The sequence below is a fragment of the Drosophila sulfurigaster genome, chromosome 3, assembly GCF_023558435.1.
Source record: "Drosophila sulfurigaster albostrigata strain 15112-1811.04 chromosome 3, ASM2355843v2, whole genome shotgun sequence".
Taxonomy (NCBI): Eukaryota; Metazoa; Arthropoda; class Insecta; order Diptera; family Drosophilidae; genus Drosophila; species Drosophila sulfurigaster.
In genome coordinates, this window is record NC_084883.1 from 49,078,694 (window position 1) to 49,095,539 (window position 16,846).

The window sequence follows — 16,846 nt, forward strand, 5'->3', positions numbered from 1 at the left end:
CGTGACTGTCGTTGTAGGCGTATCATCGCCGCCTGTTTTCTGTTTGGCCGCATTCTTTTTCTCGTGGTTCTCGATGATGCTTTGCGCCGTGCGGAAGATCGCATTCTTGGTGGCGCCAAAGAAGTTCTTGAACAGCACCTGATCGTTTTTTGGTGCTCTCTGTGGGCGTTGCAATGGGCGTGGGCGTTGCCACTGGTGTTGTTGTGGGTGTGGTCGTCGTCGTTGTTGTCGTCATCTGTGCTGCAGCGGGCAATGCTTCCTTCTGCTCCTCCTGCTGTTCCTCGTGTTCATCTTCATCCAGCACAGGTTCAATCTCATTTGGCGCGGTGCCGAGCTCTAGGTTAATGGCCGCCTGTGACATGTTCATCACTCGATAACGCATGCGTGCATCCACATCTCGTTGCTCTGCCTCCTGCTGTTCCTGCTGCTGCTGTTCCAGTTGTAGTTTGGCCTGCTCGCGCTTCTGTTGCTTCTGTTTGCGTGATGGACGCAAAGTGCGACAATCGAAATCGTTGGCAGCATGCGGTGGCGGCGGATAGAAACACAAATCGGATTGCATTAGATTGTAGTCTTCATCCATCGATGTGGTGTCCATCATATCAATGCATTCCTCTTCGCCATCGGCGTCCGCATCACCATCGGCATCCATTTCACCCGAATCGAGCGATTCATGTGAGTGGCATATGCGATTCAATGAGATTTGGTCCGATTCCGAGCCACAGATGATGCCTAACCGAAAAAAGTACAAAATTTCGAATTTAGATGTGTTGAACTGGAAAAACCTGGATAACTTAGACCTACCGGAGTCATCGGATCCCAGACTAGTCAAATCCTCGCGTTTCTTGCTGCTTCCCGCACTGCTGCAACTATTGCTGCTGCTGTTGCAGCCTCCTGTGTTGCCACCGATGACGCCCACAATGTCCTGGGAGCGCGAGGACATCGATTCACTGGACTTGGGACGCATACGTAACGTGGGGCAGGCATCAACTGTGGAATGTATATTATAAATGAACTTTACAGTACTAAGTAAGGAATTACTATATAACTTACCTATGGCTGCACTTGCTGTGTGCACTGGAGGCGTCTCAGTTGCAGGTTTGTTGCAGGCAGCGACTGTTGTTGGATTCGTGGTCACAGCTTGACTGCTGATGGCTGGCATTGGCGGGGAGGTGGAGAGAGCAGCGGTTACACTGGCCGCTGTAGTTACAATCTTCGAGCACATATTCGTGCTGAGTATCGATGATGGTGAGCAAAATGTTGGCTCGTTCTCTGCATTGGGCGACGAGATTTCCACCTGCACAATACGCAAAACGAAATACAAATATTATTGTGTATATTCGAGCAATGTCGAAAATAATAAATTCAAGTGCAAAGAAACAAGACAAAAAACAATAAACGCACAAACTGCCCGCTCACCACTTCTCTGTCTCTCTCGATAGTTTGCAATCATGTGTAAAAGCTTTGCTGCAATAACTCAACTGTTATGGCATGCAAAAAAGCTCTCACGCTCGCTCTCACAACACACAACTGTGTGTGGGTGCGAGCGAGATAACTAGTTTGCTGCTTGTCGTGTTTGTGTTGTTGTTATTGTTTATTGTTGTCGCTCTCGATGATAACCAGAAATGTACACAAATAGCAAAAGTGCAAAAATGTGAATAACAATGCGAGCAGCGATAAAAATACAATTAAACAGATTATATTGAGCACACACACACATAGGGCAACCAAAACTTTCCAAGTTCAGGTGTGCCCAACGTAGGGCAAACCATGTGGGAGGAGCGGAAGGGTGTTGCACTAACAAAAATACAAAAAAAAGAAACAAAAACAGGAAAATACTAAAATACCAAAATTACTCACCTCGGGTATGCGTTGCAGGGCGCTGTCGAGACTGCGATTGCGATGATGTTGCGTGTGATTGATGCGTGTGTTTGTCACCTGCGACACTGGCGGCAGCAAAATGCCCATAGATCTGCAAAGAGGCCAAAAAACATAACATTCGTTTCAATAAGTGTAAGGTCAAATAATCAGTTACGAGTGTACAAAAAAATCAATGCTATGTCGTCAGCAATTGTGCAAATACTCAATAGTAATCTTTTGTAGCGCAGCAATTAAACAATAAAGTGCTGTTGTTGGCAAACGAACAACAAATACAAACACACACAAAACAACATCAACTGAAGTGAGCAAACATATTGATCTCGTTCTCACCAACGACAACACAATTGTTGGACATTTTAACTTAATTACTTTTTCACTGCGACGTCAACGTCGTTGTCGTCGATTTATTGCATCCGTTCGATGTGTTGGCAGAGCTCAATGCACACACATTGGCTCTTAAATTAAATTAGCAACATTTAGAAGGTAAACACTAGAAGGAACTATCGCAACAGAAGCACAAAAAAACAATGCCCCAGCGCCGTGTGAAGCAAAAAAGAAGAATCACACACACACTCACACACACGTGTGGGACAAAGCGAGAGAGAGCGCGCGAGCCAGCGAGCAAGTGGCGCTCACTATCTGAGCTGAGACGAAACTGTGTTCAGTTGCCTTATGTTAATCTAACAGACATGTTAACGCTTAATGTTGTTACTCGAAATGGCACTTTAATGCTGGAAAAAAGCTTTTCTCAAAAGCTTTGCCCCAGCGGACATGACGTCGGTAGCTGTTGCTCTCTCCCTCTCGCTTTGTTCCTCTATGGTAATTTGTTTAAAGCAAATAAATATCAATAAAAAACAATTTACAATGTGTCATCGGTGGGCAAAAACAAAAGAAAACCACCAAAGCACAGACTGACTAAACACACACACTCATTCCACGTCCGAATCTATCATGTTATCTGTAGCAATTTATGACAATTTTGCATGATAAGGTGCGGTAATCGATTCACACGAGCAGCCACTTATCGCTATCTACTATATATATAGATAATTTCAGCGGTTACGCCAGTTCAGGCGACCTTCAATCATGTGGATCAAATGCCTTTCACTCCACCAAAAATAAAAATAAAGGGCGCCACAGGTGGTAATGAAACATTGAGTAATTTGTAGGATTTGCATACGGTATTTGCGGTAGCTTTTGAATAGATAATGCAGATAATACAAATAATGCGCATACGCCGCGTTTGCCGCATGAAATGCGCAACCTGCGACCAATTGAGATATTTAATAGATATGGAAAAGCGCGTGTTATCTACTCGAGTGGGGGTTTCCATCGCCATTAAATAGAGTTTAATGCTTCTTTTGTTTTTAGTCATAGGAAATATCGCATGCATCTTCGTCTGGCTGTCTTCCGGTTGAGCTGCATTCGATAAGAAGGCAGCGGATGAGTTTGGAAAGTGTGCACTTAAGAAAGGATAAATTGCATTTGGGGAAACTAACAAAGGACTTAGACTTAGCTCTGGCCAAGATCTCGGCCTTGTTGTCTGCTGGCAATTTGCCAGTCAAGCGTTTAACCAAACACACACGCACACACACATACGTGCATAAAAGTTGTTTGCTTTTGTGTGTGTGTGTGTGTTGCTACTCATTTGCTTTGTTTCCTTCCTGCTGCTTCGGCTTCTCGCTCACTCTTTCTCTCTCTTTCTCTTTCTCTCGCTTTCGTTCTCTTCCTTGTGCAGCCTTAACGTGCTCTTTTGTGCACGAGTTGATTGGCCGTGAACAATGTGGCAACAAAAAACCAACAAAAAAAAAAAGGTAAAGGAAAAAGAAAACAAGGAAAATATTGTGGAAAGTGCAAGTGTAAATGAGACGGGGAGGCAACAACGTTAAGATGAGCCCCCGCCTCCTTCCTTTTAAACACAAAGCCACATCAAAAAGGGCATCAACAGGAGATGGACCCAAAAATTATTTTTGGGAGCATTGTTATCTGAAATACGCCGTCTATTGCTCCAGATACCGAACTCGCTTTGCATGCCAATTATCTTTTATCTATCAAACGCAAAAGGCAAAGTCCCATAATAACATCTAAAGCTCTGCTCCCATTGTAGTGGGTTTTTTTTTTTTATGTATTTCAGAGTCCCAATAGACGAGCGCTATTTTATTATTATTATTAGTAGCTCAACTCGGTATTGAACGACATCTCATTTGGCATGCGGTGCGCATATTGCGACTGCCAATTGCCGGCTAATAATTTGTATCTGTATCTGTATCTGTTGTTGTCCATATACATATTTATTGTATCTCTGTATCTGTATCTGTCGATGTCGTTGTCGATTGAGATTGCCGTGCCAAGTGTGCAACACATTCCAGACATACCAGCAAAGCGACGACTTTAGTTGTTAAATTATTTACACATTTGCATTCATTTGCAACCCGAACTGCACCCGAGCCAACCGGAATACGAGTCACGTCTCACGATTTACGTAATTGCACTCCAAAAAAGCAACAACAACAAGTTGTTAAGTTGGGCAATTTTGGGTGGCCCCAAACACACAGTTGAAGGTCGTTGAGTTCGACACTGCTTTCAAGCTGTTCACATAGCAGGTGATCCAAACTCCCAAAAAGATACTCTCAGGTCTTAGCAGGGGGTTACATGAAGTAGACTTCATTGAATGCCACATTTTGTGCTTCTCATGACAAATAATTACAACAAAATGTGTCTTAATGTTGCACCTGCAACGTTGGGCGCCAAAGCTGCTTATCAGATGACCTCTATTTACACGAATAGCAAAATACAATTAATATTTTGTACTTCTTAAGCTCTTCTTCAGTTTCTTAGATGGAGCTAACAAGTCTAGACATTGGTATCACAATAATTACAATTATACTACGCACGTTGGGCGCCTTAGCTTTTTAAATGAGTTTTTTTCTAGACACAGCGGGCATCCATTTGAGCTTACAAATAGATCTCGTTGTAGAAGATGGTTTCCCTCCATTCACAATAAGTGTTTTCGTCTAGCTTTGCCCCTTCGCTCTTTTTTTGGGCGAATTGCCTCATTAGCCTCAAAAGGCTTTCTTTTATGTGTTGTTGTTTTTTTGTGTCATACTCTGGGGTATAATCAATCACAATTTGTTTGATTGCATTATGCGAGATCTGTTTGATCATGTTATTAGACAACTTTTGTGACCATCTCAAGTTTTGTATCTTTATCTGCTTTACGTATTTATTTATTCGCTTTCACTGGTTATTGCTTGTCTCAGCTCAGCTCAGTTCAGCCCGATCCAACAACTCTTCATAATCATCTCTACTGCTTATTTTCATGTGCAACAAACTACAAATAGATGTGTGGCGAGTTCAGCGACACATGACGCTGCATCTTTCGAGCAGTATTACATGAATATTTCACAAAGTTTGTTGGCCAACTTCCGTGTGCTGTGAATGAACCGAACCAACTGCTAATCTGTCCATTCATCACTCGCGCAATATTGATGTGAATACACTCGAGACCAGAGAAGAGGAAAAACTAATCGCTCCAGGGATGCTGTGGCTTAGTCAGGGTAAATTTTTGGTTTGGAGAAATGGACACAAAACATTGAAAAGCAACTGTAACTGCAACTGAAACTGCAACTGCAACAATGGCAATGACAATGAAAACGCCAAGAGCAAAATTAAATTTCAAGAGTATACTCGTATTCCTCGCTCCTCCTTTCTCTATCTCTCTCTTTGGCTGTCTTTCTCTGAATCTCTCTCTATCTATTTCTCAACCACACATTTGCATTTCCCTGTTGTGTTAAATGCCATTGAACTTTGCGAGCGCGCGGAGACCCGTGAATTGCTGTTGATGTTGCTGTTGCCACTGCTTTGAGTGTGGGTGGGCAAATGAATGAATGAATGATAAAAAAAAATAACACTCAAAGTTGTGAATATTTCAATTCATTTGGGGAAGTTGCTTAAGCTCGGGATTTTGCTCTTCATTTGAGATTGTTTCATTTATTCGTTGTCACATTCATAGCGTGATTTAACCGCAAATTATTTTGTTTGTCGAGGGTAGCGACAGTTTTTTTTTTTTTTTTAATGGCCTAAACCCTGTTGCTGACAAGCGCTGTAACTGCCACTGGTGCTTCTTCTTCTGCTTTGCTTTGTACCTATGTCAAGGTGTGACGACATGCGGCAGCCACAAAAAGCGTCCCACAAAACCTGACCACCTCCCAGGAAGCAGGAGGAGGAGGCACTTTGTTGGCGTGCGCGGCGCACACAAACTAAAGCTGCGCAGGGTGTGGCATGCCACACATACACACACAGAAACAAATACATAGACAGTAAATATACAAGTATATATGTAGTACATACTCATACTTATACACTCAGCGTTTGCGGTGTGACAAAATCTGAAATTCCACTTTAAGGAATTTATAGTTTGCTTTGCTTGATGATAAATCATAAAATTCTCTACTATATTTCAACTATTTAAGTTACTACTTTCCGTGCAATCAACTGTAATGGAACACTTGCGTCCAGTTGTCAGATATTTTCCTGCCAATTCACTCAACCAGCTGCTGCAAGTGCAACTTGCAACTGCCACAGCACAGAGCAGCAACAGCGATTCAGTTTATATGAGTGCATATTTATTTTCAAAAGAATTCGGAAAACATATGTTTGCAATAGTCCATAAAATACCCTGAGATCCGCCTCCCCGTTTTACCCATCTCATTGCATAAATAACTTGGAATCGTTTGCGCATTTCGCTGGCATTCACAATTCGCAATTCGCATTCACATTCACATATGTGCATTTTAACGACTAATGTATCATGAAATACTTGTACTTTAATGCAAATAAACTCACAAGAAATTGCGTCTAATTGTAGAATGCAATTGCAATAGAGCGCAAAAATGATCATTACTTTGCATCAAAATGCAAAATTTGATAGGAAAAACTTGGAAAATTGCATCACAAAATAAAATCGATTGCAGTTGAGGAAACTTAATATGCATTTATAATAATCTTTTAAAGCACTTTGATGGAAAAGTTTCAAAATTGAACTTTAAATGAAACGTTTGCTGTTGAGGATACTTAATACATATCATATTTTATAATTAAGAACTTTGGGAATGCTGATTCAACATTTTAATATAAAATATTCGATTGCTATTGAGGAAATTAAATTATAGTTTCATGTTCTTAAACACTTTGAGCATTATGATTTGATAAAACCGCAAATTTAACTAGAGCAGTTGATTATACTTTATACACATACTTAGGAATGTTGATATGAGAAAAAATGCTTCAAAATTTAATTCATTGCTGACCTAATAGATATAATCTTTAATATTTAAGAACTTTGGGAATGAGGATTTGATGCAAATAGCTTAGAAATAATCTAGTACTTTATATATGGCGGTTTTTTTTTTAGAAAAGATTAGTTTATATACTTTACTTTCACATTCCTTTTTTTAGTTTCGCTATGAATCAGTTTGAAGCTTAATAAACTTGCACTTTATAATTTGTATTATAAATTCACAGCCACTTGTGAAATATAAATATTTTGCGAATAAAGTGCTCTAAGAAATATACATATATATAAGAACTTTCAGAATGAACACATGATAAAAAAGTCTGAATATTGAACTACAAAATAAGTATTTGCTGTTGAGTATTCTTAATAATGTTTTCTATTCGAAATAAAAATTCTTAAGAACTTTGAGATTAAACATATGATGAAAAATGTTTGAAAAGTGAACTACAAAAAAAAATCAATTGCCTACTTACTCAATATAATAATCTTTTCTATTCAAGAAATTAGAGAATGAACAAATGTATGAAGAAGAAAGTTTAAAAATTGAGCCACAAAATAAATAAATTTAGCAATAACAAATATTTTTGTAAATTCATATATGAAAACCTTGAGAATTGAGTGTGATAAGTGCAAATCCCCAATGTAATGTAATATGTAGCACAACAAAGATAAGAAATGCTAAGGGCAACTCACTCGACTGTCGGATACCCTATGTGGAATGCATTCGTTTGGGTAAAACAATTCTACATGGAATGCATTCGTTTGGGTTAAACAATCAATATAGCAATCCCCACTGACACAATCAAGACAGTTTTGTGCAGCACACGAGTGCAAAGACTTTACTTAGCCCAAAGCAAAGGGATGGGCAACTGTAGAACTGAGTGCTTTGAAAACTGAAATGTCTAGTTGAATTCAATGATAGACATGCCATGCTCGGCAGGCAGTCAGTCAGTCAGGCAGGCACATTAATGGCTTACATGTGTAAGCCAAACTGTATGGAATTTGAGGGCCATTGCCACATGGCACTTGGCAGTAGCATAAGAAAATGAAACGACAACGAAACGGGGCGAAATGCAAAAATCGTTTTCAATAAACAATTTTGTTTTTAGCATTTTGCAAAGAGCGTCGTCGTCGAGCCCTGTCGCGCCTGCGTGTCGCATTCAATTGGGTGTTGCAACCAAACAGAAAGAGGGGGGCATAGATGTGGCATATTTTGCATGCAGTCAATGGGGCATGTGGCGTGCCTAGCAAAAATGACGTGACGTGTGGCGCGACAGGCTGAAAGTTTTGACGCCATTGTGGTAATTTCTGCAGGGAAAACGCGACAACAAATTGAAGTGGGGAAAACTTGAATAGGCGCTACACAGACCTCAGCTCAGCGCAACTCTGCTCAGCCTGACGCCAGGCTGCAATTTAGCCAGGGTCGAAACAGGTCGAAGAGCCAGAGAGAGAGAGTAGGCGAATAGGGCGGGATCAGTCAGTCAGTCAGTTAGTCAGTGAGGGGGGAAATCAGGCAGTGAGGTTGCGTGCTTGGCTGAGCGGCGTCAGTTTTCCGGTTTTAGTCGCCAATGAAAATGGTCAACGAAAAGAGATACAACACACACGCTTGTAGATGGCTCTGTGTGGCAAGCAACGTGGCAAGGAGATTAATGAGAGTTGTTGTTTAAGACAGCTAAACAAAAAGTAAAAGGGTATTCAAATGTATGCAGACTGACTGAACTATCAATCTCAAAAAGTAAGAAAGCTACGAACTTTACACAGGATATTTGGATATTCCTTTTTATAAAATAAGGCAGCGAATTAAAATAGTTAAAGAGCACTAAAAGTCGGAGAGTAATTTTATCCATATACACATATATAAGTCTTAGTCCTGATTAATTGACGAAAATATCAATGCACTTCCCTAAAAGGTTATCATTTAATAAGCAGAAACGGGTGTTAGTAAGTCCTAAAGGACGTACTGAACTATTACCGTACAGTTTCAAAAGGTAAGAGCTAGGAGGCTGAGAAATTTATAGAAAATATTTGTATAATTGCATCATTTAATAAGTCAACTAACCAAAGAGTAATAGAATGATCTAATGAATGAAAAAGGAAGAGTAAATCTATCTATATCTGAATAACTGTTTGTCCTAACTAAAAAGTAAGAGCTAGGAGGCTGAAATTTGTAAGCAACAAAAGTGTAAAATTTAATAAACCAGCAAAATCAAGAGCAGATGTGTGTTAAGACGTATTTAAAACGTAGAACATCTTCAAGCCCAAAGTATACATATAAAATGGAGCTAGCAAACACAACTTTAAAAGGTAAAAGTTAGGAGGCTGAAAGTTTTACACACAATCGAAATGACAAATGATAGAAGCTTTTAAAGAAAATTATCATTAAATAATATCATACAAACGTAACTTCATTACCATAATTCAACATGTGCAAAGCAAATCTAGTTGCGATTAGATACTATCTAGAAAAGTATATCATTCTTATAATTTCTAACACTTCGACCTAAGAGATTATATTATGCATATTTATCAATTAAGGGGATTTTTTCAGCGTGTTTAGAATACTTTCCTTAAGTCCGCAAATCGAAACAAAATCGATTTGCATGTCATAATAAAATTCACATTCTAAATAAGTTCTCAGAATTAAAAGAGAAACACATGTTTTCTTTGAGTATTTCCCAGTCGAGCAGCCTCAATTGTAGCCTGTTTCAACGATGTTATTTCAGTTGCTGTGTTGTACATCGCTTTTGTATTTATGATTGCCATTAAGACGCATCGTAATGCCGCACCTACTGCAAAGGCGCAGCAGCGATTGAACGCTCCTATTTATGAGAGGAGTCGAAGTAAGAGAAGAGACAGAGACAGGAGTTGGGGAAGCAGGCCACTGATTGACGCTGTCAATTATTCAATAGCGCTAAAAGCCTCTTTTTAAGGGGAGTTACAACTCCATTGTCTTGCCTCCCCATTGGGCAACGCCTTTTTGATTGCCACACGGCAAGGGGAAAGGGAAAATGACCAGGTGTGAAATGTATGCAAAGCGAATGCCTTTAAAATTACGATAAGCACACAAAAGGTCATTAGCAGTGTTGACCTCGCGCACAGAAAATTCTTTGTCGCATTCAAGTTCGAGGATAAATTATTGGTAGAATTTCCATAGTAAAATGAGGTAACAGCTGTTGGCCAAGTTGCCAAGGCTGGACATTAGCAGTCGACACCTCAACCTTTTCGCCTTGTTATGCCGAACTCTGACAGGTTGCATGTGGTCATGAAATGTTTCCCGGAATGGTCGATAGAGTTAATAACAATAAAAAAGCACTGTAATTGCTAGGCGGTGAGTGGGTTTTTCGCTTTTCTGTCTGTGTGTGTGTGTGAGGTTTCCCACGCTTTCAAGTCGAAAAAATAACAGTAAATGAAACGTTGGTAACCGACTTCATAACATGCGCACGTAATTTTAGTGAGTTAACATGGTAAGCCAGACTGTTATCAACAGCTACTTAAACTGTCAGCAATGGAAGACGGACTGTCTATATTTAGAAATACATTTAACGCTGTCCATCAATAATAGTATTTACTTTTGCCACTAATAAATACATTTCTTTACTTTTTTCAGTTTAAGTAAATGAATACTTAATTACACTTGGTTGTAAGGAATTATATTATAATGTAATATATAATCCAATTAATTGCCAGTTCCGCTTATAGTGTCTGTAATGGCTCTTCCATTATAATCATCTGTTATCAACACTAATTCAAACTGCTAGTTAAAGAGAACTGTAGTTTATTTATAGACATAAATAGCACGCTATTATTTAATAAACTACACTACATTCTATATACTTTGTATAGCTTAATTTGTATTGAATTGTCGCTAAATGATTCCATTTACACGAGCTGTTCAATGGTCATTATTTCATCATACTTTGATTGCTCCAATTTTGTTGTGTTTGTTTGCTATGTAAAGCAATAAACTTTACAGTGATGCTACTAACAGACTATGTTAAGCTGAGCAGATGTTAAATTCATGTTGATTTTAATGTTAAATAAAATTTACAGTGCTGTTAATTTTTACTATGTGAAACTTAGAACTTGTAAAGTTAAGTTTTGCTGCTATGTAAATTCTACAGAACTGTTGCTCTATGTAAAGATAACATTATGTAATCAGCTGATCACTGTTAAAATAATGTTAAATTGCACGTTATGCTTTGCTTCTAATTGAATAAACTTTTCACAGGTGTAAGGTGTTTAAGTTTTGCTGCTATGTAAACTTTTCAGAACTGTTGTTTTATGTAAATATAACATCATGTAATCAGCTGAGCACTGTAAACATAATGTTAAGTTCTATGTGCAGAAACTTTACAGCACTGTTACTTTTTTGTATGTTAAACTTAACAGCAGTTGCTCAACTCTTAAATATTAAAATTCATTTACGTAATTCCTTAGTTCCTCAACTTTTAAATATTGAAATTAACGTAATTTCGACTCACCTGAAATCCAAACTCAAGTTCCTTTGATGCGTGGAGATGCGCTTGGGCGGCTGTCCGTTCGCCTGTCCGTTCGTCTGTGCTGCACCATTTGGTGGCGCCACACTGAGATTGGGACGACCGTGCACCGAGGGCATGGAGTGATTGAAACCACGACTCAGACTTAGGCGGGGCTTGGAGTAACGCGTGTGCTTCGGAGTGCTGGCCGCAGAGCTGATGGCGGGCGTGTTGGAAGTTGTGTTGTTGCTGATGCTGCTACAGCAGCTGCTCAAGCTGCTGCTGTTGTTGCTGCTGCTGCTGAGGGGCAACGTGACGGGCGGCGCTTTGAGAAACGCTGGCACATAATCCTCATGATGTCCTTGGCTCAACACGGGCGAGGCAAGCGGCGTCTGAGCTCCGCCATTCTCCGGGCAAACAACAGTGAGCGGTTGCTCGGCACCAGAACTTGGACTGGGACTGCAACTGGAGCTGGAACTGGGCTGTGCTGTTGTGGCGGGGGCAGCAACCACTGTGGGACTGTGCACCACGGTGCTGTTGCTGTGTTCGCTGGAGCTGCTCGTGCTGTTGCAAGCAGCCGTCGAATGCTCCGAGTTGTCATCATCATCGCAGGTCAAGCCACAACTATCCAAATTTCCATTGCCATTCTCAATCAGTTTGCCATTAATCGAGCTCAAACTGCTGCTGCTGATCGTTTTGCCATTCATGTTGTAATCAGAATGAGCATCTGAGCAGGACAAACGCACCATGGCAGGCGCACAATGATCCACGACATCGGCACCGCCATCGAGAGCATCCACGGCGGCGGGACGGAAGTTGAGAAGTTCACTGCCAGTGTGCAGATCATCGGCGGTCACAGCCAGAGCCACAGGCGAGAGCAGTTTGTTGGCTGTTTCGATTTCACGGATCTGCCGCAGATACTGATAGCCATTGTCCTGGGCAACGGGTTTCTTCCGTGTGACGCCACCAACGCTGGCTATGCTCAGGCCAACGATGCTGCCACCATTCTGCTTCTGCTTCAGCTCCTCGCTGGTGGCAACTGCTGTGGCGGTGGCCGTTGTCATGGCGCCCGTTGAGTTGCTGCTCGAATTGCTCGAGTTCTTTTTGGTTTTGAATGCTGAGATGACGGAGTTCATTTTGATTGCGTTCGAAGATTTCTAGTATAGACTGTAGATTGAGTGCGTGTTGAGTGTGAGTGAGTGAGTGAGATAGAGATAGTCTTCTGGATGGCAAGAGTCTTTTCTTCGTTCTTTCTTTCCTTCTGTTTTTTTGCTTTAGACCTTTGTTACAAGTGCAGTGATTCCTTCCAGCTGCTGCTGTTGTTTTCGCTCTTGCAGTTGACTCATTTTGAATAGTGAATTGAATGCTCTTGCTCTACATTTGAGTCACATTCACTCGACGCTGAATCGTAGTAGACGGAGGCCCATTTCGGCTCAGGTTCACTGTAAGCAAGAGAGAAATTGGTGTCAATTAGTAATTTATAATCAATTGTGGGCACACACACAATATTGAGGTAAAGAAACAACTTGAAATTGAGCTGTTTTCAGCTTGGCTTCGACTTCGGCTTCCCCCTTTCTGTGTTTTTGCTACCCCTGAGTCATGAGTTGTTTGTCTTGAATTTCCATAATGAGAGCAGTTAGGAACCCCTCATTAGAGGGTTGCTTTGCCCTGTGGCGCCTGTGGCCCATAAAAGCTGGCTGACAACTTGCTCGGCCTTGAAAAAAAAAACTGTAGAAACTGCGCACATTGCTTCTCCCCTCGTCCCGATAAAAATTAGGCTCTCTGTGTATGAGAATTGTGCTATTGTCCTCCTCAATCTAGAGGCGACATTAACTGTTAGGAGGCAGCTTTGTTTGGTTTCCCCGGTCTCGCGATTCTCTTATACATTTTTTTTTTCTTGTGCTTTCCTATTTATTTATTTATTTTTATGAGCGCAAAAATCTCTGGCACATGACCAAATGCAAATCAATGACGGCAAATTTATATAAATAAATCTTGTTCGCATGAAATTTAGACGGTCAAGTGGCCCTGAAAAGATATTAAGACATAGTCCAATGTCTGTGTGTTTGTTTGTATGTGAGACATATTAATATGTGTGTATAATACATTGTACATAGTCTCCGCATAAACAAATATGTACAATCTCATATAGATACAGATACAGTGCGCGTGTTTTATGGTGAACTGCTCTACTAGAACAATCTTCGACATTCGTTGTGCACAATTAACGCTGCTAAAAAAAAAACAAACGATTCAAAATTATCACTATAAAATCGCTAGCGAAACCAATACAAGGTCTATGGAGCGATGATATTGATAATAAAACTAGTGCAAAGTCAGACGAAAGTAGTACATTAAACTTTTAACAACTCAAAAATGCCATTAACGCAAATTTAGTCAACAAAATTATTTTGGTATTTTAATATTCACAACTACACGCGATATTAAGTTGCCAAAAATTGGTAACAGCGCAATTGATAAGATAATTTACTTGATCGATAAGTCATTTTCTTTCTCTCTTGCAACAAATCAAAATTGCGACTAAATAAAACTCAGTTAAATGCTTGATTTATTGCAATATGATAAAAATACTTGTATTTATTAGAGCTTTCTTTAACATATTAAAATTGCATTTAAGTTAAGTTAAATCAAATAAGTTTGTTTTAATAATTCGCTATTCATTTAGAGAAAAGATCGTTTAACTACTTTATAGAGAAGTCATTGCTCCTACTTGGATCATATCGAAACTGGAATTTTAATACTCGCAATCGTATTGATAACTTAGCTCTTTATCTTGATTTATTAGTCATTAGATATTGCTGATTCTTACTTTGAATCAAAAGAGAATATTGGGATCAATGGTTTTGGTCTTTCGTTATTTACAATCTATTGATTGATAAGCTGACTACAAATCAAAACTAAAGCTTGGTAAAGCTGTGTTAAATGATTTTGGTATTTTGTATTTTTGGTATCCAATAATTATGGTATTTCAATAATTTGGTATTTTTATATCGAATGATTTTAGTATTCAATTTTTTGGTATCTTATGATTTATTATTTAATAATATTGTATTTAATAATATTGACATTATCATTATTTGGCCTGTAATGGTTTTGGTATTTTTATTACTCGATATATTATATTGATATTGGCATTTTCATTTTGGTGTCTAATGATATCGGTATTTTAATTATTTGGATATCTAATGTTTTTTTGGTATCTAATGATTTTGACAAGATAATAATCTTGCGTCAAATTTATACTCTACATTTGATAGACAAGCTCAAAACTTAACTTTTAAGTAATCCCCTCTAATTCATCACATCGCTTATTCACTGTACCTTAGCCTGCTTATTGACTTGCCTAATGAGCTAACGCAAAACACTCGTGCGAATTCGTCATCGTTTTATGCAGAATTCTCTCGTTTAGCAAATCGAACTGTCAACAAAAACAACTGCTCAATGATCAAACATGTTCAAGGCGCAGCAGGGCCAATGCACTGTTCCATTTTTGTTGGGGGTCTTCGATTTTTGGGGCTTTGGGGTATTCGTGCACCTAGCCATGGCCTTGACCCAATTCTTCTTTATTTGTTTCGTTTCATTTGGTTTGGTCACTGTCCACTTTTAACTATCGATTTGTGTCAACGGAACAACAGCAGCGACTAAAGTGTAAAATAAATAAACAATTTGTATGACAGACGTGAGAAAGTCGACAACTTGCGTTTAGCTGCAGTCGTAAAAATTGTCTATTAAATGCACAAACATTCTCTCAGTTTGGTCCACTCTGACAGCTGGTGAACACACCTCCCCCCTTTCCACTCCTGCTTTGAGTTAACATGAGTTGCACCTTGTGCCCGTTTTTCTCTTGGCGTTTTTTATGAGCTGCTGGGCTGACCCCAATTATGGTCCCCTTCTTCTTCTTCGCGTTTACAACCCCTGACATTCATTCACTTGCAATCGCACAGCCTCAATCTAAGCACAATCTGCATGTGCCAAATAGCTTCCCCCCTCTTTCTCCCCTCCCTCCCTTTCCCTTTCCCAGTCCTCTAAAAAGTGGGCGTATTGTTGTTGTTGAGCCAACAAGTGACATTGTTTACGGCATACTCTATAAAACCCAAAGAGAACTTAATTCGCCATGCTTAAGCAAAGTGCAGCGAGTAATTAAATAAAAATAAAACAAATATGCCAGCTGCAGTTGAGTGTGCTTGACTGTAGGATACCCGGCACACAAATTTAGTTAACTAAGTTGGAGGAAACTGCTTTACTTCTTGCATAACTTGTAAATTGTTTGCTAATTAACAAGTGAGAAAGCTTCAGTCGAGGGTCCTTGAGCAATGCAAATTCCGGAAAAATACTGCAATATACCAATGGCTATTTTTGGTATATCAATATAATGGTACATTCGAATTATCTGTGGTCTCGACTGTTGACTACCTGCTACCCACTTTTAATAAAAGAAAGGCAGTGCGGTATGTTTTTTTTTATTGAAATATACAAATAATATACCAAAAAATACTAAAATCGACCAAATGCAATTTTAAGTCAAGAGTGTGGGATACCCGCAATTCTTTTTAAATTAACTGGACAAAACAGGGCGGTATTATTTTTTGAAAAATACCAAATTAATATACTAAAAGATTGAAAAATATACCAAAGGCTATAATTAGAATTTCAGTATAAAATGCATTCAACATATCTTATCTTTTTATCTCTTTCCACACTCTCTAATCATACCCTTCTATACCTCGAATGCATTTAATTTCTGCACAAATCTGATGATTCACAATTTCTCTTATTAAAGAACAGATACCCACTTACTAAGATGCCGCATTTAACTATGACACATGTGTCTCGCAGAAAGTTTGTTTGCCAAATCAAACGGGCACAAAAAATAGCGCATTTTATCTGCCGCCAAGTCAATCAACTTGGCTTTAATTTCTGAAGGTCAAGAGATACCAAAGTGAAAGGCTGTAAACCGGTTCAAAGTCTGTACAACACTCCAAACGACAAAGTCGATTAAAATATTTCAACTTGTTTTCTGTTTTGATTAGCACCACAAATTTGCCTTTTGTTTTGTGTGTGTCTGTTTGGTTAAAACAAAATGCAAAACAAAAACATTTGCTAGTCATAAAATTCTAGTTCAAGTCTCAATAAAAAACAATTTTGGAATTGAAAAGTTTTGCGCAAATCTTCTTAC

General features: G+C 39.3%; 1 protein-coding gene and 1 long non-coding RNA gene across 2 annotated transcripts in view; one reads left to right on the forward strand and one right to left on the reverse strand.

Annotated features, from left to right (window-relative positions):
* The window catches only part of LOC133840942 (uncharacterized), a 42,506-nt gene that overhangs the window by 3,553 nt on the left and 22,107 nt on the right, over window positions 1-16,846 (reverse strand). Inside the window, 6 exon segments of the mRNA XM_062273165.1 lie at window positions 1-150; window positions 152-729; window positions 802-987; window positions 1,051-1,294; window positions 1,858-1,969; window positions 11,656-13,091. Of these exon segments, the coding sequence (XP_062129149.1) occupies window positions 1-150; window positions 152-729; window positions 802-987; window positions 1,051-1,294; window positions 1,858-1,969; window positions 11,656-12,785 (2,400 nt within the window). The 5' untranslated portion in view covers window positions 12,786-13,091.
* LOC133840951 (uncharacterized) overlaps window positions 16,313-16,846 on the forward strand; it is a 191,585-nt gene continuing 191,051 nt past the window's right edge. The window contains exon 1 of the long non-coding RNA XR_009894229.1: window positions 16,313-16,323. This is a non-coding gene — a long non-coding RNA (uncharacterized LOC133840951). The remainder of the gene's footprint in view (window positions 16,324-16,846) is intronic.